At 41.8% G+C, this 23,518-nt stretch overlaps 1 protein-coding gene across 1 annotated transcript in view; it reads right to left on the bottom strand.

The window, feature by feature from the left end:
• Positions 1-424: 424 nt before the first annotated feature.
• The window catches only part of LOC143940267 (hydroxysteroid 11-beta-dehydrogenase 1-like protein A), a 36,717-nt gene continuing 13,623 nt past the window's right edge, over positions 425-23,518 (bottom strand). Inside the window, exons 3-6 of the mRNA XM_077461453.1 lie at positions 15,068-15,179; positions 9,436-9,624; positions 5,563-5,706; positions 425-1,141 (exon numbers count right to left, since the gene is read on the bottom strand). Coding sequence (XP_077317579.1) covers positions 927-1,141; positions 5,563-5,706; positions 9,436-9,624; positions 15,068-15,179 — 660 coding nt within the window. The 3' untranslated portion in view covers positions 425-926. The remainder of the gene's footprint in view (positions 1,142-5,562; positions 5,707-9,435; positions 9,625-15,067; positions 15,180-23,518) is intronic.

The following is a 23,518-nucleotide window of genomic DNA, read 5'->3' as shown; positions in this document are numbered from 1 at the left end:
ATGGGAAGATGGATATAGCCAAATACTGGACAATCTTAGAAGAAAACTCGTTAGAGTCTGCAAAGGACTTGAGACTGGGGCAGAGGTGCACCTTCCAGCAGGACAACGACCCTAGACATACAGCCAGAGCTACATCAGAATGGTTTAGATCAAAGCATATTCATGTGTTAAAATGGCCCAGTCAAAGTCCAGACCTAAATCCAGTTGAGAATCTGTGGCAAGACTTGAAAATTGCTGTTTACAGATGATCTCCATCCAATCTGACAGAGCTTGAACTATTTTGCAAAGAAAAATGGACAAAAATGTTACTCTCTAGATGTGCAAAGCTGGTAGAGAGATGCCCAAAAGACTTGCAGCTGTAATTTCAGTGAAAGGTGGTTCTACAAAGTATTGACTCAGGAGGGCTGAATACAAATGCACGCCACACTTTTCAGATATTTATTTGTAAAAACATTGGCAAACCATTTATAATTTTCCTTCTAATTTGGTCTATCACATAAAATTCCAATAAAATACATTCACTTTTTTGGTTGTAAAATGACAAAATGTGGAAAATTTCAAGGGGTATGAATACTTTTTCAAGACACTGCATGTATTACAATCCGGTCAAACATTCAACGTTAGATTTACCAAAATTATGTAGCGTCTCCATAATGTAAGCAATTCATTTCTTTATTCAATCATGCAGGCTCTTGCACTACACAGATTTTGCTAGATCTAAAGGGTACAATCAGATTGTAATGTGTGGTGACCCTAATGAAGAAATTTATCCCACAAGCCCCCTCTCCAAATCATCTATGGATAATGTATGGGGGGTATAAAATCCAAATCTTTTTAAACTTTTTTCCTTTATTTGTGAGCATCAGAGATGATTAGTTCAGACAGTGTAGATGTAAAAAAAAAATGTTCTGATTTAAGACTCCAGCTCACTGGATGTTTTCCAGAACATAAAACTTATCCAGGATATTTCCCATCAGAGTTGGAGCGAGGTCTCGAAATAAAACGAATGGCTTAATGCCCCAGTAAGGGTAGAAGAGCTCTGGCCGTCTCAAGACCGCCGATTTCACCACCTCTTCAGCACAGTCCTCTTTCGATGATGCTGTCATGGTTATTTTGTCACCCACTTTTTTTACGGCATTTTCTGAAATAAATGACATTATTGACACGTTAAAATTTCCATCACTCTCTAATATTTAAAAGCTACAAAGATGTAAGTGTTAAAGCTGAACTCCAGAATAAGCATATATTTTATAAACACAAGTGGCCTATGTATTTTTAGTTAAATCTTAGTGTGCTTTGTATATTTCTTCCAGATCTGTGTAGTAATCCAGTGTAAAACTTTGCCTTTGTGTAGGAGCTTCCTGTAATAAAGACCAGTCACTGCTGCTCCCACTCATTGCACAGGGTGACTGGTCTAGTACTGCCCCCTTGTTCTGTTTCCACCCACTCCTGTAGCTTTCTGCAGGCAGTATGTAGTGGGCGGGGCCTTCTGGGTACCTCCCACGGCTTGGTTCTTTGCACAGATTACATGTAACACAGTGAAGATGTCACTGCTACTTTTACAAGTTAATATTTGGATCTGTGAACACAAAGATTATAGATTTATATCCTTTGTGACTATTTAGAAATATATTTAAATTAAATGTTCAATGCTCAGAGTTCAGTGGCGTTTATACGTTAAATTCTAAATACTACCAGGAATAATAAATAAGAATAATATAAAAACTCCCTAGAATCATTCAGATGGATATCATTTTTTCTTTTTGCTGACTGTTGATAAAAATTAAGAGTTTTTTCACACCACAATCTCTGTGTCTACTGTGCGTTTATGCATGAGCATTCACATGTGTTTTTGTGTGTTATGTGTGTTCATCACAGTTGTGGTTCTTCAATGCATATAATATGACAGTCAACTGAGCAACAATCTCACTCCCCACCAGGTCCACTGGTTTGTGAAAGAAAATTTAAATAATCTGGTCGGCTCTAGGGATGAGCTCCTGTGTGTTTGCATACTCCATGTGCAGAGCCCGCCAGGAAGTCGGCGCAGCGCTGCGCTAATCACAGGCAGTGAGACATTTTCCGATCTCTGCAGCCACGCATCGCACAGGATGTCTCACTGCCTGTGATTAGTGCAGTGCTGCGCCGACTTCCTGGCGGGCTCTGCACGTGGAGTATGCGAACACGCCAGAGCTCATCCTTAGTCAGCTCAGACAATTCAGAGGCATCTTAAAGTACTGAAACTCTTATTCTGAATATATACTGTATTTTTAATATTATATATTTTTTTAACGAAAAAACCCATAAGCCGCGCTAAATAGATACCAAGGCAAATACAACCAACTATTTGTGCAATGATATAAAAGTAAATGTTGAAATGAATATTAGTAAATACAACCAACTGTTTGTGCAAAATAAACAAATGAATATTAAAACAAATATTGTATGGGGTATAGCAACCCTATATGTGTATATGCATATACGTGATACAGAACATATAAGTATTAGGATTCCTGATCCCAAAAACCCACAAATGCTGATGGGCACATATAGTAGGAATCAGTGACACACACCTATTATAAAATATAAACACCCAATGTGTGAACAATGAGTCCGTATAAAAACAAAAAGGGGGGTAACGTAAGGCCCAGTAAGGGTCCTCTGAGTAAACACCACACTCTTCCTGGAAATCCAAATATGGGAGTAGTTGTATTCAATCCACCACCAACACACGATAAGATTTACTGCTTACCAGATATGAATGACCCCCCACTACAGAGGGTCACACGGGGCTTAATAGGAATGGACGTCACTTCCAACCACAAGATAAACGGGGTTCCTCGATGTCTTCCTGGATTCACTCTTTTTAGGAACTCTTGTGAAGAAAACTCACTCCCGGACACTCAACTCAGTAGTCCAAACAGACTCAGAGTCAGGGACATCAAAACCATAGGGGAAAGATGAAACTCAAAATAGTGTAAAACCCTTTTTATTTTAAAATTAAAAATATAAAAATACACTTACAAGCGTGTAAAAAAGAAAGCGCCTTAAGTCCGTGGCGCCGGCCGGACGCACACGGACAGACTCGTTCTCCTGGAACCCGTCACAAAACCGAGGTGATAAGTAGCGCACCGCTCAGCCCTACGCGTTTCGCAACAAAATTGCGTCATCCAGGGGGGTGGATTGAGTTTCATCTTTCCCCTATGGTTTTGATGTCCCTGACTCTGAGTCTGTTTGGACTACTGAGTTGAGTGTCCGGGAGTGAGTTTTCTTCACAAGAGTTCCTAAAAAGAGTGAATCCAGGAAGACATCGAGGAACCCCGTTTATCTTGTGGTTGGAAGTGACGTCCATTCCTATTAAGCCCCGTGTGACCCTCTGTAGTGGGGGGTCATTCATATCTGGTAAGCAGTAAATCTTATCGTGTGTTGGTGGTGGATTGAATACAACTACTCCCATATTTGGATTTCCAGGAAGAGTGTGGTGTTTACTCAGAGGACCCTTACTGGGCCTTACGTTACCCCCCTTTTTGTTTTTATACGGACTCATTGTTCACACATTGGGTGTTTATATTTTATAATAGGTGTGTGTCACTGATTCCTACTATATGTGCCCATCAGCATTTGTGGGTTTTTGGGATCAGGAATCCTAATACTTATATGTTCTGTATCACGTATATGCATATACACATATAGGGTTGCTATACCCCATACAATATTTGTTTTAATATTCATTTGTTTATTTTGCACAAACAGTTGGTTGTATTTACTAATATTCATTTCAACATTTACTTTTATATCATTGCACAAATAGTTGGTTGTATTTGCCTTGGTATCTATTTAGCGCGGCTTATGGGTTTTTTCGTTTTTATTTGCATGTATGTGACATAGCGAAAGCCGCAGCTGAATATCCTCACAGGATTTTCTTTATACATTCACACATTCACACATTCACATTTTTAACCTTAGCGCAGTTATTTTCTTTTTTTCTTTTGTATATATTTTTTTAACCAAGCAAACCAATTTATTATTGAGGATTGCCGTGTCCACATTTGTAATTGAGTTTACATCTGCTTTAAAGCTCCAGGAACTATATTTTCTGCATACTCCCACTAGACCAGCTTGGCCAGATGCAAGTATACATATTTTATATCTGGAGGGCTACCGGGGACGCCGCAAACCACCGCAGCAGCCCACAGCACACACAGAGAGAGCCCCGATCCCCAGAGTCCTGCGTGAACGCCAGCCCCCTGCCCACCCGCACTTGCTTGGCAGCTCCACCATTCATGGAACACCATGTATTTTTTTCCATGAACACAAGATATTCTCTGATTGAACAAGGGGAGATCATGATGCCTCTGCCCCTCCTCTTCACCTTATCTAATCATAGACATTTTATTCATTGAAAAAATGAATGGTGCCAAATGAGTGATCCCCTGTGAGTGCAGTAGGGTAGCCAGCCACACAGAACCCAAAACCACATGCAGCAGATGCCACCACAGCGGCTGACAGCACTCCCCAGAGGCCCCCCAAACATCAGACTTGGATGCTCATAGATGTAAAAATACAGTTCCCAGAGTTCAGCTTTAAGGATCTCTTTGTCAGTCATGAAAACAGAAAACAGCAATAACAATCTTGCGAGATCATACAATGACAAATTAGCCATCACACAGACTACACAATATCGTGCAGAGTGTGGCCTGGAAATATAGAAGACTTAAATATGTGGTTGCCTTGGAGTAATGGGTATTTTTAATATTAATTTTAAAGGACATACTCCAAAATTAGGAAAAAAGTGCCATATACATTTTCTTGTCTGTGCTAAAAATAAATTGTAGTAAAATGTTTGCATATACAGCATAGTCTGGAATATGCAAATGAGTTCCCCTTGCAAACCGCACAACACAATAGTTGGTATATAAATCATGGATTATCTCAATCTTTTTGTGTAGGAGCAATGAAATGTAAATGCAATGGGTGGTTTGTGGTCCTAAAAACTGCTCAGCGGCAACTGTAGAGTCTTGCTGGACCCCCAGAGGAGCTTGTTGAAGTTTAGAAAGGATGGGAGCGTCACACAAGCTTGTACAGACTTTTTATTTTGTAACAGCCCTACAGTAAGTAACATGTCTTAATCTTTAGCATATTTGTTGAAATGTCCTCTCCACTGGTGTTGAAGACTATAGCATTTTTGTATACAAAACACAAGAAGGTGTCAGTTTATCCATTTAAAGACTCATTCACTATGGACTTATGGACTATATATTGGTGGTCTTATCACCATCTGATTAGGACCTTACAGTATATACAACCCCAGCTGGAGTGTGCCAATAACTTGTGTTTGTTCTATATGCGCAGCACCATCTAGTGGCTGCACGAACCATGCATGGACATTGGAAAGGTGGCAATGGATGTAAGTATTCAGACTTATAAATCAATAAATATTCATTGTAATTTATACAAACTTGTTATAATTTTGTCTGGATAAACATGCACCTTGAAATATGAGATAAAGACTTGTTGAAATTATAAAAAGAATGACTATAGTAACCCAAAAGACAACTCTCTCACCTGTGTCAATGTATCCAAGAACAGCCACAGTGACAGAAACATTTTTCTTGCTTAGTGAAAATTCTCTGCGGAGGGAACTGTAAAAACCTTCCAAGGCAAATTTGGCTGCACAGTAGTTTGTGGTAAATGGAGCTCCGATTCGTCCTGTGCAGAGTGAAAAGAGTTTTACATCAAGTCCTAAACAACTAAACTTAGACAAAACTGCCTAATGTATCGTCTTTATTTTAACAATGAATTATTTTCTACAAGTTATCAAATACTTAGCCCTTGAACACACAGTCGGATATTCCGACGGAAATTGTCCGATCGGACCTTTTTGTTGGATAATCCAACCGTGTGTGGGCTCCATCGGACTGTTTCCGTCGGAATATCCAACAGACAAAGTTTGAGAGCTTGGCTATAAAATTTTCCGACAACATGATCCGATCGGACTTTATCCGATCGTTTGTAGAGAATTCCGATTGGACAAAGTGCCACGCATGATCAGATCAAATTCCGAGACCAAAGCTATTGGCTACTAGCCTGAACGTAGTTCCGTCCTAAATAAATTACGTCATCACGTTACGAACGATCGGATTTTCCGACAACTTTATCTGACCGCGTGTATGCAACACCAGTTTCGGACAAAATCCGATGGATTTTGTTGTCAGAATGTCCGACCATGTGTACAAGGGCTTAGAAAAATATATTTTCCCAAGCTTCATGGTAACATACAAACTAAACTGGGAAGAATAATGACAAAACGTAGGTTCTGTAAGGCCATGCCAAGGTTGGCACTCAGGACTGTTCTAAGATTTTTCACAGTTTTCCAGGCTGTAGAATCTGCCCTCCATATACCTCTAACTTAAACCAACCTAAACCCAAAAATAGAAATCCCTATCCCTTAAGTCAGCCACTTATTTTGAGTAAAACCCTCTTCTGTGCTAACAGCACCTATACATTAAGCCCTTATAGACTTGAATAAGGCTGTACTTAAAGAGGTGTACAGGGCATTAGGGTTCAATGTCCAGTTCTGCATCTTCTTTCTGTGTTTCCCAATTCACATACTCCCTCTTAGAAACCCCGAAACATACACTCTTCTTTTTTTTTCACAACAAAGTTTTTTTTTATTGAAAAAATTATGGCACATACAAAAATAAAGGGTATCAAATCTGTGACGAATGTGTGTTACATACTTTTCCTTTACAAGAGATCATTTGGTAAAATTTTCAAAGATATACATATAAGTAAGATATATCGCGGTTGGTACCAGTCATATACAAACATTTCCATATAACCACCTGTTGTGTCGTTTAAGGCCTCCCCCAGGACACACATCAGTGCCCACCAAGAGTCTGTCCAGCTATATACATGTTGCAGAATTCTTAAGCCATCTGTCCCAAATGTTTTCATATTTGGAGGGGCAACCTCTATGGGTGTATATGAGTTTCTTATATGGCTGTACAGCATTAACCTCCGTTATCCAGTGTGAGATAGTAGGGGGATCTGGTCTCATCCACACTCTAGCAATAACTTTCTGCGCAGAGAACAGTGTTTCTTGTAAAAATAATTTAGTATATTTATTAGAATCAGGGTCCGGGAAGATTCCCAGAAGACATGGTTTTGGCTGAAGTGTTATGGGGGAGCCCATCGTGTCATGCATGAATCTCACCACCTGTGACCAAAACATCTGGATTTTGGGGCATTTCCACAAGAGATGAAAAAAGGTGCCAGTTTCTTGGGTACACATAGGGCAGGTATTGGAGTAATCACCTCTATACTTTGAAATTTTAAGTGGTGTGAGATATGCCCTGTGTGTTATAAAGATTTGGGTTAGTCGGTCAGAAAGTTTAGGAAATACCATTTTACATATGTCTAGTGCATCACTCCACTCATCATCTTCGATAGGCCCTATCTCCCCCTCCCACCTATTCTTTAGAGCATAAGACGTCACAGTCATTGGAGGAAGTGACAGCATAGTATAAAATTGTGAGATACGTTTTTTGGGGTCAGAGTTTTTTATGGCTTCCATCAATGGTTTGTTACCTAGACAGAGGTCATCTAGGGGAAATTGTGCACGAAATGCGTGGCGAAGCTGTAAAAACATACACTCTTCTAAATTATATATGGGATGTTGATGGCTAAAGATGATGATTTCCAACCTGATTCCTACACCAGAATAGGAAAGAGATCTATGCCACCTTTTCAGAGGAAGTCTGGCAAAAGCTTTTGTCTTTACTCATAATGTTACATTCTCTAGCAACATTTGGGAGATAAAGTACAAAATCCTGTCTATATATCTATAGTCTCAGGCCCCATATACAGCCAAAAAAAAAAAAAAAAGATATTAAGCCAGCACTCCTTTACTGAAAATCCTCCAGTACTCCCTGCATAACCTGATAACCTGTTGGGTAGATTTGGCCAATCTCGCCATGAGCATTGGGAGCTTTTAGCTGAGGGTTCAGATAAATGGGAACCATTCAGAACCAAGTGGAATGAATGGACATATTTTTCTTAATCTCTTATATAGTTTATTCTCCACAGATTTGATAACACATTCGCCTCTGTACATATTAAACAATCTTAAATTGCTATGACCAAAAGCCCTGGACTTACGCGAACCCCAACTTTTTATTTTTTACTCGTCTTCTTATTTTCTACCCCATTCCATTCTTTTGACCTTCAATAGCTTCTTTCGAAGTGCCTAACAAAGAGTACATGGGAACGTCTGCATTAGGGTTGATTTACTTAAAATGGAGCGTGGAAAATCTGATGAAGCCATGCATAGTAGCCAATCAGCTTCTAACTCCAGCTTGTTCAATTAAGCTTTAACAAATAACCTGGAAGCTGATTGGTTTCTATGCAGAGCTGCTCCAGATTTTGCATACTTTAGTTTTAGTAAATCAACCCCTTAGTGCCTTTCTCCAACCAATTTATGCACAAACAGGAAGGTATCAAGGCTGCATGAGCTAACAATAGGACTATACTGAAAGCTGAATTCCAGAATATCTTTACAAAGTTACACTGGTCCAGCATGGACCAACGTAAGTATGTATGTTACATACCTGGACGATCCTCGTGGAAGCTAGAAAATCATTTTAGTAGTCACTACTACTAAAATGATCGCCACTAGCTTCCAGGTCCTGTGCCAAGCATCTGCCCTGTTGTTTAGGAGGTCTTTTGCATGGTATAGGTGCCATGCAGAGCACATTTTGCAGTATTTTTTAAAAATAAAATAACAAACATGTTATACTTACCTGCTCTGTGCAATGGTTTTGCACAGAACAGCTCTGATTTTCCTCTTGAGTCTCCCACCAGTGCTCCTGGCTCCACCCCCTGCTGAGTGCCCCTATGACAACCTGTTTGCTATGGGGGCACTCAAGCATGCTCAATCCCGCCCCATGCTCCCTCCTTACTGACCCTGATTGACAGCAGTGGGAACCAATGCCTCCCGCTGCTGTATCTGAGCCAATGAGGAGCAAGAGAGTGCGCGAATGTCGCTGAATCGAGATTGGGCTCAGGGGCGGGGGGGGGGGGGGGGAGGTGTATCTGTGGGGGGAACTGTATGCAAAAAGGTTTTTTACTTTACTGCATAGAGTGCAGTACTGCATAGAAAAACTTCAGCCATTACAACTACTTTCAGCTTTAAAGTATATCTTTTGGATAAAGCAGGGAAGGGCTATAACCACTGTTATTTTTTTAATTTATTTTTTATTTGAAAACTAATTACCATTTTGATGTATTTTAGATGTGCTTTTGAAGGTCAATTAATGCTGTTTATTTATTCTGCATATTGTACGTCACATACTTCTTCTCTGTAAATCTGTTTTCAATTTTCTCATTCAAAACATATTTTACCAAAAGCAAAGCTTTCCATAAATTCAAGAACCTTACCACTCATTGAAGACATAATGACAATGCTGCCTTGAGATTTTTCCAGCGCTTTTAGTGCTGTGGATGTTAGCTGGATGTAACTGAGATAGTTGACAGTGATGGAACTCAGCACATCCTTCATGTCACCTTGAAAATATCCAAATGACCCAGATCCTCCCACATGATTTAAAACTAGATAATCCAAGCCACCTACATAAAAAAAAAGCAGAAGATCACTGCAGCACTCTGAATTTAAAGGGAAAATATAGTGTATTTTCAAATAGTTTAAATTTGCAGGTATTATCTTAACATTGAACTGATTTTTTTTTTTGCAGTGACATTCCTGTTTTTACTAACTTGCATATTTTGAATATTACATTCCCTACAAATTTGTGCAATTGCTCCCTCTAGTGGTAATCAATCTGTATGTCAGGTGCCTTGCTGACAAAGTGGAATATACTTACAATGAAACATATACCTGAAAAAAAAAGAAAAAAAGCAATACAGTCCCTAGGTTACAAACGAGATGGGTTCTGTAGGTTTATTCTTAAGCTGAATTTGTATGTAAGTTGGAACAGATACATTTTTTAAGTGTAGCTCCAGCCAAAAAAAAATTATGTTTTCTCATATAGCATAGGGAAGGGTTATCACCCCTGTAACATTTGTTTTGCTGTCTGTGCCCCTGTTCAGAAGATTTCACCTCACTTTCTGTGCCAATGACAATTGGATTTTGAAAATGTTGGGTTGTTGTGGAAACAAGGATTGGTGATAAAGCTTCAGTGGAGACACCTTTTTCCCATGATAACTCTTACGGGAGTGAATTTCCCTTCCTAGGGGTAGATTTCCTCTCACTTCCTGTTGTCTCCCTCCAATTGGAAGTATGTTAGTTGGAGGTATGTAACTTGAGGACTGCTTGTATTAGGGTAAACATCCATTTTTATTATAAACTGTTGCTGAAGGCTACTTTCAGGGCAGGCTGCATATTTGGAGGTCATGGTGCTTGGTCACATGATTTATGCTAAAGGGAGGATCAGCCACTTTGAATTCTGGTCTTTCCTTGAAATTGCATGATTTTGAGGCATGTGTAGGATTGCCACCTCATCCCTTTAAACCCGAACACATATGAATTACACAGGTTCTGAGGCTAATTTAATGCAGATACAGCACCAAGTGAGTTTAATTACAGCCATTTAACTACAGAATCTGTATAATTAATCAGCCACAGAACCTGATGAGGTGGCAACCCTAGGAATGTTGTAAGCTTTAAAGAAGGTATTAAGTAACGATTTTTTTCAGAAAAGGTATTTCAGCTTTTTTAGTGCTCTTTATTTATTAAGTGTATTAAACGCTTGCCGACTAGCCACCGCAGTTACACTGTGGCAGGTTGACATGGCTATGCAAATCGCCGTAGCTATACGTCGGCTCTTTAGGACGCTATAGCAGGCATGCCCATAGTGTGTCCCCAGAGCCGGCGCTCGTGCCCGGCGGGCGCGATGTCCACCGGGCACCAAGGATTGCTCGTTACAGACCAAGAACGGGGATGTGTTTGTGTAAACACACAAATCCAGATTCTCTCATGGGAGAGAAGACAGATCGTGTGCTCCTACTAAGTAACACCGATCAGTCTCCTCCCCTAGTCAGTCCCATCCTCCCTACAGCTAGAACACACTGAGGGAACATAGTTATCCCCTTGATCGCCCCCTAGTCTTAACCCATTCCCTGCCAGTGACATTTATACAGTAATCAGTTGTTTGTTTTTGTTTTTTAGCTATGATCGTTGTATAAATGTCGGTGGTCTCAAAATAGTGTCAAAAGTGTCCGATTTGTCCGCCGCCATCTCGCAGTCCCAATAAAAATTGCAGATTGCAGCCATTACTAGAAAAAAAAAATAATAATAAAAATGCCATAAATATATTCCCTATAAATATGTAGCAGAATACATATCGGCCTAAACTGATGAAGAAATTCGTTTTTTTACATTTTTTGGGGGATATTTATTATAGCAAAAAGTACAAAATATTGTTTTTTTCAAAATTGTTGCTATTTGTTTATAGCGCAAAAAATAAAAACCGCAAAGGTGATCAAATACCACCAAAAGAAAGCTCAGTTTGTGGGGAAAAAAAGGACATAAATTTTCTTAGGGTACCACATCACACGATCGCACAGTTGTCAGTTAAATAAACGCAGTGCCGTATCGCAAAAAATGGCCTGGTCAGGAAGGGGGAAAATCCAGGGCTGAAGTGGTTAAAAATAGTTTTATGTTGTGGTCTACTATTGTCACTTGTACCATCAATGTCACCAAAGCTTTTTTATACTAGTAATGGTGGTGATCAGCGACTTATATATAGAAAATCTGACACTATATATGTGATTCTGTACAGCCCGCCCACACTGTCACAGTATATGTACAGTGTGTAGTCGGCAAGTGGATAAATAGACTAGGATAAGGCACTTGTAACAGGATCAACAATCATTTAAAGCCTAACTCCACTTTTGTTGAGAAAAAAACATTCCATTCTGGGTAACAAACTTTGTTGCTGATTCCTACCATTTCTTTATTCGGAAGAAATCCCTGTGTGTTTGTCTGTATCAATGTTGGAAATTGAGTCTAATTCGAGTGGTTTCATAATAATCAATCAGCTGTGCATCTGCAGGGCATTAATGAGTAAAGCTGCTGGGTCTGAATCCCTTTAGCTGTGATTTATTATTAAAAATATCTCACCAAAAATGTTTGCTGCAGGGGATGCCTGAAATCTGACTTCTATCTTAGGGGAGACTTCTGGGAAAATCAGTGAGCCAATCACACAAGCAGGAAATTATGTTTCTTGGGGGACGCTCTGTACACATTTTTCCCCCACAAAAGTGGAGTTACGCTTTAAATGTCATGTCATCCGACATAGAAACACTGCATATAAGTAAGGTATTTAGCTCTGTACTTTTTCAGTGAATATAAAGTGTCCTCTAATTGGATGAGGTAGAGAGGAGGGATGAACCTTTTAAATCTGTATGAATTGGCCTACAGAAGCAATGGAACGGAAGCAGGAAGCCAAAGTGTTACTAAACCCAGGACCCTGCATTCTGGTATATCTGGTCTCCCACAGTACAAAGAACATGGAAATACAATTATTTTAGTAAATATAAACGGCTCATCAAGAGTATATAGCAGTCTTATGACTTCTATCAGTGTTTGGTTAAAACTTCTAAGAGTTTTCATTCTCCCCTGATTAGCGTATGAAGCTGCAGGACCCCCAAACCTTCTGTCTGATTGGCCCTGTGCTGATCACATGCACCCTGCCAAGAAAAAAAAAACTCTCTAGCAATACAACCAAACTGAGCATGTGCAGCTTTCCACCAAGGTTCTTGTTCTATAAGCAGATAGATTGGGGAAAGTGGAAGAAGGGGAGGATCAGGGAAGACAGGATCAATCAGCTTTTTTACACAATTCAGGGGATTAACCCCTTAGGTTCCACAGTGAGTATAACAAGAATGCTTTACTGCATATACCAACTGATTTTACTGTTGTGGGTTTAGTAACACTTTAAGTAAGAATTATGTAGGCAAGATCGCAGAATTGTAAGCGAGGAATGATCACAGCACAAGGACTCCATTGAAGAGGGAACTTTCTCAGGGGATACTGAGGGGAGAAGGGAATGAAGATGTTGGCTGGGTAATAAAAAGAAAACAGTTGGCATCCTTAACTAGTAGAGACCCGCGCTATAGCCAAATGATGGCTACAGCGCGGACCTCCTTTGCCGGGACTACGTCTATTGACGTCGTCCTGTGCACGAGCGGCCTGCAAGCCCCTTGAGTGGCGCGCGTGGCGCGCTCTGTGATCGGCGAGTCTACGAGACTCGCCTGATCACGGATCCGAGCAAGGGGTCGATCCCGACCCCTTACCACGTGATCAGCTGTCAGCCAATGACAGCTGATCATGTGATACAACGGAGCCGGTAATCGGCTATTTTTCCTCCTCGCGCTGTCAGCTGTCCCGATCACCGGCGGCCGTGATCGGGACATCAGTCCCGATCACGGCCAGCTTACCAGTGCCCACCTGCCCCCTGCCAGTGCCACCTCTTTAATAAAAAAGTGCCCCCATCAGTGCCACCCAGCAGTGCCCATAGTGCCACCCAGCACTGCCCACAGTGCCACACATCAGTGCCCACAGTGCCACACATCAGTGCCCACAGTGCCACCCATCAGTGCCCACAATCTGCCTCAACAACGGTGCTGCACCCCAGTGCCACATATCCGTGCCCATTAGTGTCATCTACCAGTGCCCATCAGTGCCGCCCATCAGTGCCCAGCAGTGCCACCTATCAGAGCCACCTATCAGTACCACCTATCATGCCCATCAGTCCATCTATCAGTGCCACCCATCCGTGCCACCCATCCGTGCCACCCATCCGTGCCATCTTATCTATGCCCATCTTTGCCCATCAGTGCCGCCTTATCTGTGCCCATCAGTACTGCCTTATCTGTGCCTATCGGTGCCACTTTATCTGTGCCTATCGGTGCCACTTTATCTGTGCCTATTAGTGCCGCCTTAACTATGCCTATCAGTGCCCACCAGTGCAGCCTATCAGTGCCCACTAGTGCAGCCTATCAGTGCCCACCAGTGCCGCCTCTTCAGTGCACTTCAATGAAGGAGAAAAATGACCTGTTTGCAAAATTTTATAACAAACTATTAAACATGATTTTTTTTTTTTTTGCATTTTTTTTGTTTGTTTAGCAAAAAAAAAAACTCCCAGCTGTAATTAAATACCACCAAAAGAAAGCTCTATTTGTGGGAAAAAAATTATAAAAATGTCATTTGGGTACAGTGTTGTATGCCCGCGCAATTGTCATTCAAAGTGCATCAGCGCTGAAAGCTGAAAATTGGTCTGGGCAGGAGGGGGGTTTAAGTGCCCAGTAAGCAAGTGGTTAAGAAAGAAGCAACTTTTGAAGAAGAAGATCTGGAATTATTTTCAAGGGCAAAAAAGTGGTTTTCGTGGAGGACTGGACCTCTAATCACTTCCTCTCACAATGGCATCCATAGATCCATATCAGTATATAATAGTGTTTGGCAGCTGCTAATTTGTCTGATGTGGTCAGCCATATGACGTGAGCCTGGTTTCTGAGGGTTGATTCCTTCCACCTAAACTTGAGTCAATCGGATACCACCAACTACCACCTGGAAGTGCTGGATACGGTCGGAGTGATTCCCTGAAACTGCGTGTTTTACTCAATACTTTCAGTATACGAGTCCACACCGTCTGGTAAGCATTCTGGCTTTAGACATTGGTGGTGGACCACACAGTGATGGTGTTTTAATATTATGTTCCTTAATGGGTGATACCAATTCAATTGTATGGGATTCATCTTCTTACAAGACTATTGTTTACTGGGCTATTGATTTTTTTACTCAATTTAAATTTTTCACTTTTTATTTTTTTAGCACATTTCACGTGTGATTTGAGTAGTTTATGTTATAATTTTGTGGCATTGACAGTTATATCTCTTTTTCACCAATTAATATTATAGGTTAGTCACTTTTCAGTGCTGCATTATTGTTTACCTTTGTTTTTTGCACTGTATGTCTAGTGGAGTGCCAGCAGCTGCATACATTCTCTATGCGCAATTCTATTACACCCCTTTATATGTAGTACATATTTACCTAATTTATCAATAGCTTCTTGGGCCACATGCTGAGCTGAAGTCAAGTTCCCCATATCTGACACGACATAGTGCACCGAACTGGCTCCGAGCTGGAGACACCTCTTTGCAACCTAGGAAACAAAAACACTCTTTTACCTTTGCAATTTGTGACTGAATATGGCCAAACCTGCCAATTTAATTTAGATAATCTATAAAAATAATGATATGCCCATTAGTATGTGACTTCTTACCACTGAACCTGAGAAAGCCCTGAGAAAGTTGCACTGTCTTCATATGAATCCTTCAAACCTTCACAAACATGTAACCTGAATGCAACATGGTCTGGGTGAGCGCCCAGATCTTGTCATTTAAAGAAGCCTTTACTAAGCCACTGTTTGTATGTTGTATGAATGTTAAGCCTTGTACACACGGTACGATTGTTGGCAGTCTGTTGACAGACTGTTGTCCTAAAATCTGACAGTAAAGCCTCATACACACGATCGGATTTTCCGCAGACAAAACCTCAGTTTTTTGTCCGAAAGCAAGTGCCTGGATTTTGTCTTACATACAAACAGCAAGGAATTGTCGGCCAACAAACACGAACGTACTGACGTACTTCCCACAAATAGAGCTTTCTTTTGATGGTATTTGATTGCCTCTGCGATATTTATTTTTTACGATATAAAAGGAAAAAGACATTATAGTATTTTCTACTTTTTGTTATAAGAAAAATCGAATAATCAAACTAAATTTTAGTCATACATTTAGGCCAAAATGTATTCAGCCACATGTCTTTAGTAAAAAAAAATGTCAATAAGTGTATATTTATTGGTTTGCGCAAAAGTTATAGCGTCTACAAACTAGAGTACGTTTTCTGGAATTTACACAGCTTTTAATTTATGACTGCCTATCTCATTTCTTGAGGTGCTAAAATGGCAGGGCAGTACAAATGACCCCATTTTGGAAAGTAGACACCCCAAGGAAATTGCTTAGGGGCATGTTGAGCCCATTGAATATTTTTTTTGTCCCAAGTGATTGAATAATGACACAAAAAAAAAAGTTTACAAAAAGTTGTCACTAAATGATATATTGCTCACACATGCCATAGTTATATGTGGAATTGCACCCCAAAATATATTCTGCTGCTTCTCCTGAGTACGGGGATACCACATATGTGGGACTTTTTGGGAGTCTAGCCGCGTACGGCACCCCGAAAACCAATCACTGCCTTCAGGATTTCTAAAGGTGCAAATATTTTATTTCACTCCTCACTACCTATCACAGTTTCGAAGGCCATAAAATGCCAAAATAACACAACCCCCCCCCCCCCCCCCCCCAAATGACCCCATTTTGGAAAGTAGACACCCTAAGGAAATTGCAGAGAGGCATGTATAGTCCATGAAATATTTTATATTTTGCCACAAGTTGCAGGAATATTACAATAGTTTCCCCAAGGAAATTGCTGAGGGGCATGTTGAGCCCATTGAATATTTTTTTTCTTTTGTCCCAAGTGATTGAAAAATTAAATAAAAGTTTACAAAAAGTTGTCACTAAATGATATATTGCTCACACATGTCATAGTTATATGTGGAATTGTAGGATTTCTAAGGGTGTAAATTTTTGATTTCATTCCTCACTACCTATCACAGTTTCGAAGGCCATAAAATGCCAAAATAGCACAAAACCCCCCCAAATTACCCCATTTTGGAAAGTAGACATCCCAAGCTATTTACTGAGAGGCATGTTGAGTCCATGAAATATTTTATATTTTGCCACAAGTTGCAGGAATATTACAATTTTTTTTTTTTGCACAAAGTTGTCACTAAATGATATATTGCTCACACATGCTATGGGCATAAGTGAAATTACACCCCAAAATAAATTCTGCTGCTTCTCCCGAGTATGGGGATACTACATGTGGGGGACTTTTTGGGAGCCTAGCTGCGTACGGGACCCTGAAAACCAAGCACCGCCTTCAGGATTTAAATATAAAACGCTACCAAAAAAACCTGTTAGCGATCGCAGGGATCAGGCCTGACTCTGCAAACGCAGTTATGTGTTTAGTGTTTTGTAAGTGACAGTGATCGATCGATACTGCACTTGGGTGGGCTGGGCGGAGGGGCAAAACGCAGGTGCTAGCAGGTATCTGGGCTGATCCCGCTAACAATGTATTTTTTTGGAACCCTAAACTGCTGGGGACACCAGTATAGATCTGATCAGATCAGATATTGATCTGTTCAGATACTATACCACTACGGGAGGTGTATGGTTTGCACGTGGGTGTTAGAGGTACTGGCACTAACCAAGCGCTGCCTGGGGCGAAGCAGACCCTGACCCTAAAACCTAATTGATATCACCCGCCGGGTGATCAGGGGGTTAAACCTTTATTGGGTAATAAATGGTGGTTGCCCTGATGCTATAAAAAGCAAACTAACTAACCAGAGTCACCCGTAACACTTATACGGTGATCACTGGTGAAAGGGTTAACTAGGGGCAATCAGGGGGTTAAAATCTTTATTAGGTAGTATATGGGGGTTCCTGAGGCTATATAAAAACCTGACGGGGAACCTAAATAACTAACTGGCTAACCAGCATCACCAGTGACACTTATACGGTGATCGCTGGTGAAAGGGTTAAAATGCTATAAAAACCTGGCGGTGAACATAAAAAATAACTAGCTACCTAGCGGCACCAGTGACACTAATGCAGCGATCAGAAAAACGATCGCTTAGTGACACTGGCAAAAGGGGGTGAAAGGGTTAACTAGGGGCAATCAGGGGGTTAAAATCTTTATTGGGTAGTATATGGGGGTACCTAGCGCTATAAAAACCTGGCGGTGAACCTAAAAAATAACTAGCTACCTAGCGGCACCAGTGACACTAATGCAGCGATCAGAAAAACGATTGCTTGGTGACACTGGCAAAAGGGGGTGAAAGGGTTACCTGGGTGCAATCAGGGGGTTAAAACCTTTATTAGGTAGTATATGGGGTCCCGGACGCTATATATAAACCTGACGGGGAACCTAAATAACTAAATAACTAACTGGCTAACCAGCATCACCAGTGACACTTATACGGTGATCGCTGGTGAAAGGGTTAACTCTAGGGGCAATCAGGGGGTTAAAACCTTTATTGGGTAGTATATGGGGTACCTAATGCTATAAAAACCTGGCGGTGAACATAAAAAATAACTAGCTACCTAGCGGCACCAGTGACACTAATGCAGCGATCAGAAAAACGATCGCTTAGTGACACTGGCAAAAGGGGGTGAAAGGGTTAACTAGGGGCAATCAGGGGGTTAAAACCTTTATTGGGTAGTATATGGGGTACCTAGCGCTATAAAAACCTGGCGGTGAACCTAAAAAAATAACTAGCTACCTAGCGGCACCAGTGACACTAATGCAGCGATCAGAAAAACGATCACTTAGTGACACTGGCAAAAGGGGGTGAAAGGGTTAACTCTAGGGGCAATCAGGGGGTTAAACCTTTATTGGGGGGGTAGGGGGCTACCCTGGACCTAACACTAACAGCCCTGACAGTTTTTACTGTCACAACTGACACTAAATGCAGTGATCAGTAAATAAATGATCACTGCAATCAGTGACACTGTGACTGGGGGGGGGGGGGGGGGGGGGGGCGATCGGGGGGGTGATTTGTGTGCCTATGTGTACCTACATGTCAGTGTAGTGTTTGGTGCACTTACTATGTGTTCTCCTCGCAGTCCGGTCAAAAAGACCGCCCCGAGGAGAATGACATCACTTCCTCCCTGCGTGTGTTTACACTACACAGGCGGGGGAAGCTTCTCATTCGCCAGGAGCGATCGAGAGGGGATGGCCAGAAACCAACGGCCATCCCCTCATCCCGGATCGCTCCTGAAGCGGTTTGAGATGATAGAAAGGCAACAGTATCGCAAAGAAACACTCATTACAACCAAGGTATGCGGAATACCATCTCTGAACGCACAACACTTCAAACCTTGAAGCAGATGGGCTACAGCAACAGAAGACTACACCCAGTGCCCCTTCTGTCAGTAAAAAACATAAAACTGAAGCTACAATTTGAACAGGCTCACCAAATTGAAGGATAGAAGATTGGAAAAACATTGCCTGCTTTGATGATTCTCTATTTCAGCTGCGACATTCAGATGGTAGGGTCAGAATTTGGCATAAACAAAATGAAAGTATAGATCAATCCTGCCTTTTATCAATGTTTCACGCTGGTGGTAGTGGTGTAATGGTGTGAGGGATATTTTCTTGGCACACTTTGGGCCCCTTAGTATCTATTGAACATTGTTTAAATGCCATGGCCTACCTGAGTATTGTTGCTGACCCTGTCCATCCCATTATGATTACAGTTTACCCATCTTCTGATGACTACTCCCAGCAAGTTTATGCACAATGTCACAAAGCTCAAATCATCTCACCACTGGTTTCTTGAACATGACAATGAGTTCCCTGTACTCCAATGGCCTCCACAGTCACCAGATCTCATTCCAATAGAGCACCTTTGGGATGTGGTTGAATGAGAGATTTGCTATCATGTCAATATGGACCAAAATCTCTGAGGAATGTTTCCAACACCTTGTTGAATCTATGCCATTAAGAATTAAGGCAGTTCTGAAGGCAAAAGGGGGTCCAACCTGGTACTAGCAATGTGTACCTAATAAAGTGGCCGATGAGTGTATTTTCTAATATTTTTTCCTATGAGTGTTTCTTTCTTCAATTTTTGCAGTGCGCTTGAGATGAAGGTCTGATGTACACATTATTGCAAGGTATGCTTTAAAGCTGAACTCCAGGTATAATTTTAACAGCTTGGACCAATATACAATATGTATGCATATTTCATACCGGAAGGACTGCCGTGGAAATCACTGTAATAGCTGGTGCTTCTACAGTGATCAGTTTTGCCAACCGTCAATATTTTTACTGGCAGCCAGGGAAAAAAATGGGCACTTTTCTCCTGCCAGTAAATGCCAGTAAGAGGAAAAGGTTTTCAGTAAAAAAAATATGGCTGTGACGCTTGGTTAGGAACTACAGAGCCAGCCGAGACCATCCAAGTGCCTGCTACAGTGTGTTCGGGTGGTACTGGTGGGGGGGTGGGTCCGGCGGAGGTGGTGCCTAAGCGCATTGTGTGATGTCATGGTTCAAGGGAGCCAAGCAGAGCGACCAGAGCCTGATGTGCAGGTCTGTGGGGCAGGAGCAAGGCAAGCTGGGAGTGGGACTGTCAGCGCTGTTTGGACTGGAGTGGACTGAAGAGACCACCTGGCATGGAGAGAGACTGCCACTATGACTCAGGAGGTGATGTGTTGGTGATCTATGCTGCTGCACTCTGCTTAATTTCATATGTGTGTGCCCATCCATTCTAATGTCCTGCCCTTCTGAGTCCTTACATACTATATTGAAAATAAAATAAGAACTATGCTTTTTTTCTTTAACATCTACGTTAAATCACATTGCTAATTGCATATTGTCATTATTACACTGAAATATGCACTCAAAACTGTAATTTTTTAAAGCGGAGGTCCACCCTAAAGTGGACCTTCCGCTCACTGGAATCCCCCCCCCCCCTCCGGCGCCACAATTGGCACCTTTCAGGGGGGAAGGGGGTGCAGGTACCTGTACAGTACAGGTATCTGCACCCACTTCCGGCGTAGATTCTGCAAAAGGTACGCCCCTTTCCGCAGAATCTACGCCCCTTTTCGAAAGTCCCCCGCTGCCTGCTGGGAAACACACGGATCCCAGAGACAGCGGGGACCATCCTTATTGCGCAGTGCGACTCGCGCATGCACAGTAGGGAACCGGGAAATTAACCCGAAAGGCTCCACTTCCTGATTCCCATACCCAAGATGGCGGCGGCAGCACCCGAGAGACGATCGAGAGATCGGCTTCGGGTGCCGACATCGCGGGCGCGCTGGGTGGGTAAGTGTCACTATTTTAAAAGTCAGCAGCTGCAGTATTTGTAGCTGCTGGCTTTAAAAAAAAAAAAAAACAGCGGACTCCCGGCAGACTCCCGCTTTAACTTTTGGAAATGGCAGTAAAAACATGACTGTGCCAGTAAATTTTGGGTGTCGTGTCAGTAAATTTCAATCTGGTATGTTGGCTACACTGACAGTGATCATTGCGATCTTCAGGGTCCTGTGCTCTGTTGCCTACTGACCACTGGGGATCGCTCACTTGGTACTGCCTTTATTCATTTTTCAATGAATACAAGGCGCCCTCTGATTGGATGAGATGTAAAGAAGGGACGGTGATGTCACAATCTATACTTGGTCCAATCAGAGAATGGAATTCCATGGATTCATTAAAAAAATACAAGACAGTCGTAAAATGATCAACCCTTTGTGATCAGTATGCAGTGGGGCAGCTGTTGAGCACAGAACCTGGAAAAATCACAAAAATCACTGTAGTAGAGCTGACTAATACAGTTATTGTCAACTTCCACAGCAGTCTATCAGATAGAAAATATGCATTCTTATGCAATATGCATAGATCCAATTGCAATCAATGTAAAGCAGGCCATAGAAAGTTTTTTTCTTCTTCATGGAGCCCACATCTCCCACATTAGCTATTGCATTTTGACAGCTGTCACCACTTTGTGGCAACTCCACTCCACTCTGCATAGGCCTGGGGGTAGGACCTGGAAAAGCTGAAACAACATCACCAGGACATGTAACCACTCCAGGTTAGCCCTACCCCAGACTCAGAGGAACATGTGCACTGTAGTGGCAACACTGCAGAAGCTTAATGAAGAAGCTCAAAAAGGGGAGGTAATCTCTTTAAAGCTCAATTTCTCTACACTTTGTAAAAAAGCTAGGGTCCCCTAGGTCCAGGCACTGCTGGCTGAAAAAGTCTTCTTGCTAATTTTCTACACCTGGATTGTATATGGCTGACAAAGCTTATGCTGCGTACACACGACCGGACTTTGACGGACTTGGTCCAGCAGATTGGAATCCGTTGGACAATTCGATCATGTGTGAGCTCCAGCTGACTTTTTCTTCCCAAAAGTCCGGCGAACCTAGAAATAAAACTTGCTTCAAATCTTTCTGATGGACTCAAGTCCGGTCAAAAAATCTGGTCGTCTGTGTTTAGTCTGACGGACTAAAACCGACACTAGGGCAGCTATTGGCTACTGGCTATGAACTTCCTTATTCTACGTCATCACGTTTGAATCCGCCGGACTTTTGGAGTGATCGTGTGTGGCCAAGTCCGTTTGTTTGAAAGTCCGGTAGACCTCAGCTGCAAAGTCTGTCGGATTGTCCGCCGGACCAAGTCCGTTGAAAAGTCCGGTCGTGTGTACGCGGCATTAGGACAGGATCACAGCTACCATTGGTTGCAACGAGACTTCTCATGAAATGCAGACAACATTGTACACCAAAACATAAATTCAAATACAAATAGATCGAAGGTGTGAACAGTATTAGATATGTGTATTCAGGAGTACTTCTTTTACATAACCTTGAAGTATACCGTTTCCTCCTATGCATCTTTGTTTTTTCTTTTTTACAATATACACGAAAAAACTAACACTTAGCCCCAGTGGAAAACATAAAAAGTGGGAGGGAATGGGTGACAAGAGAGATAGAGAAAGGGGGGGGAGGGAAAAAACCCACCCATCCCCTGGCCCGGGCACCCTGAAGAACCTTTTACCTCCAGGAAATAAAAAGAGTGTCACAATATCTCACCTCAACTTATGATTGGGAAGCTAGCATAGTTTGAGCCTTATAAAAGAAATAGGGAGTCCAAACTTTCCAGTACTTTTCTCCTTGTTCCCTGAGCGTCAGGTTTTCCTTCTCTTTGATTTCTTTTAATTCGAGCAAGCCAGTGCGTTTAATTGGGGGCACAGTACTTGTCCATAGTGCTGGATTCTCATTGATGATTGATGTATGCCACTGCCATGGGCTTGGCCTGACTGCATTAAGATTGGATGACCCTCCAGTAGGATGGTCCAATGTTGTGGAGACAGTCAAATCACCTGATGTTTCAGAATGTTGATCAGAAGACAGGACTCATCCACCAACCAGGACTCCTAATCAATCTGATTGGCTGTTGTTCAGCATGAGGATCCCCAGAAATGTAAACTTTAGAGCTGGAATCCCGAGCCACCAGGTGAGGGACAACCTGGTCCTCAATGATAAATTATTCAGTCCACCCAAATTGACTTTTTCTACAGTAAAGGAATGGTGTGTTGTAGAAGTCTGGATTAAAACTTGGCAACGCTGTTTCCTTAACAGTAGGTCATCTAAGTATCTCACAATGGAAATGCCACAAGAACATAATAGGACTAATACAGGGGCCAGCACCCTGGTGGCTGAAGAACAGGGCCAGGAATTGGTAGTGCAGGGGCCCCACAGCAAAAGTGTATGAATTGCTGATAGGGACATTTAAGCATGCATCTTTAATGTACACAGAAGTCAAAAAGTCTTCCAGGTGAAGGGAGGCAAAGACAGATTTATTGGATTTCATGCAAATTTT

The sequence above is a fragment of the Lithobates pipiens genome, unplaced genomic scaffold (genome assembly GCF_037356315.1).
Source record: "Lithobates pipiens isolate NorthernLeopardFrog02 unplaced genomic scaffold, aLitPip1_a1.2 Scaffold_3, whole genome shotgun sequence".
In the NCBI taxonomy this organism is placed as follows: domain Eukaryota; kingdom Metazoa; phylum Chordata; class Amphibia; order Anura; family Ranidae; genus Lithobates; species Lithobates pipiens.
Note: the sequence above shows the minus strand (reverse complement) of the source record. Positions and strands in the feature narration are given on the sequence as shown.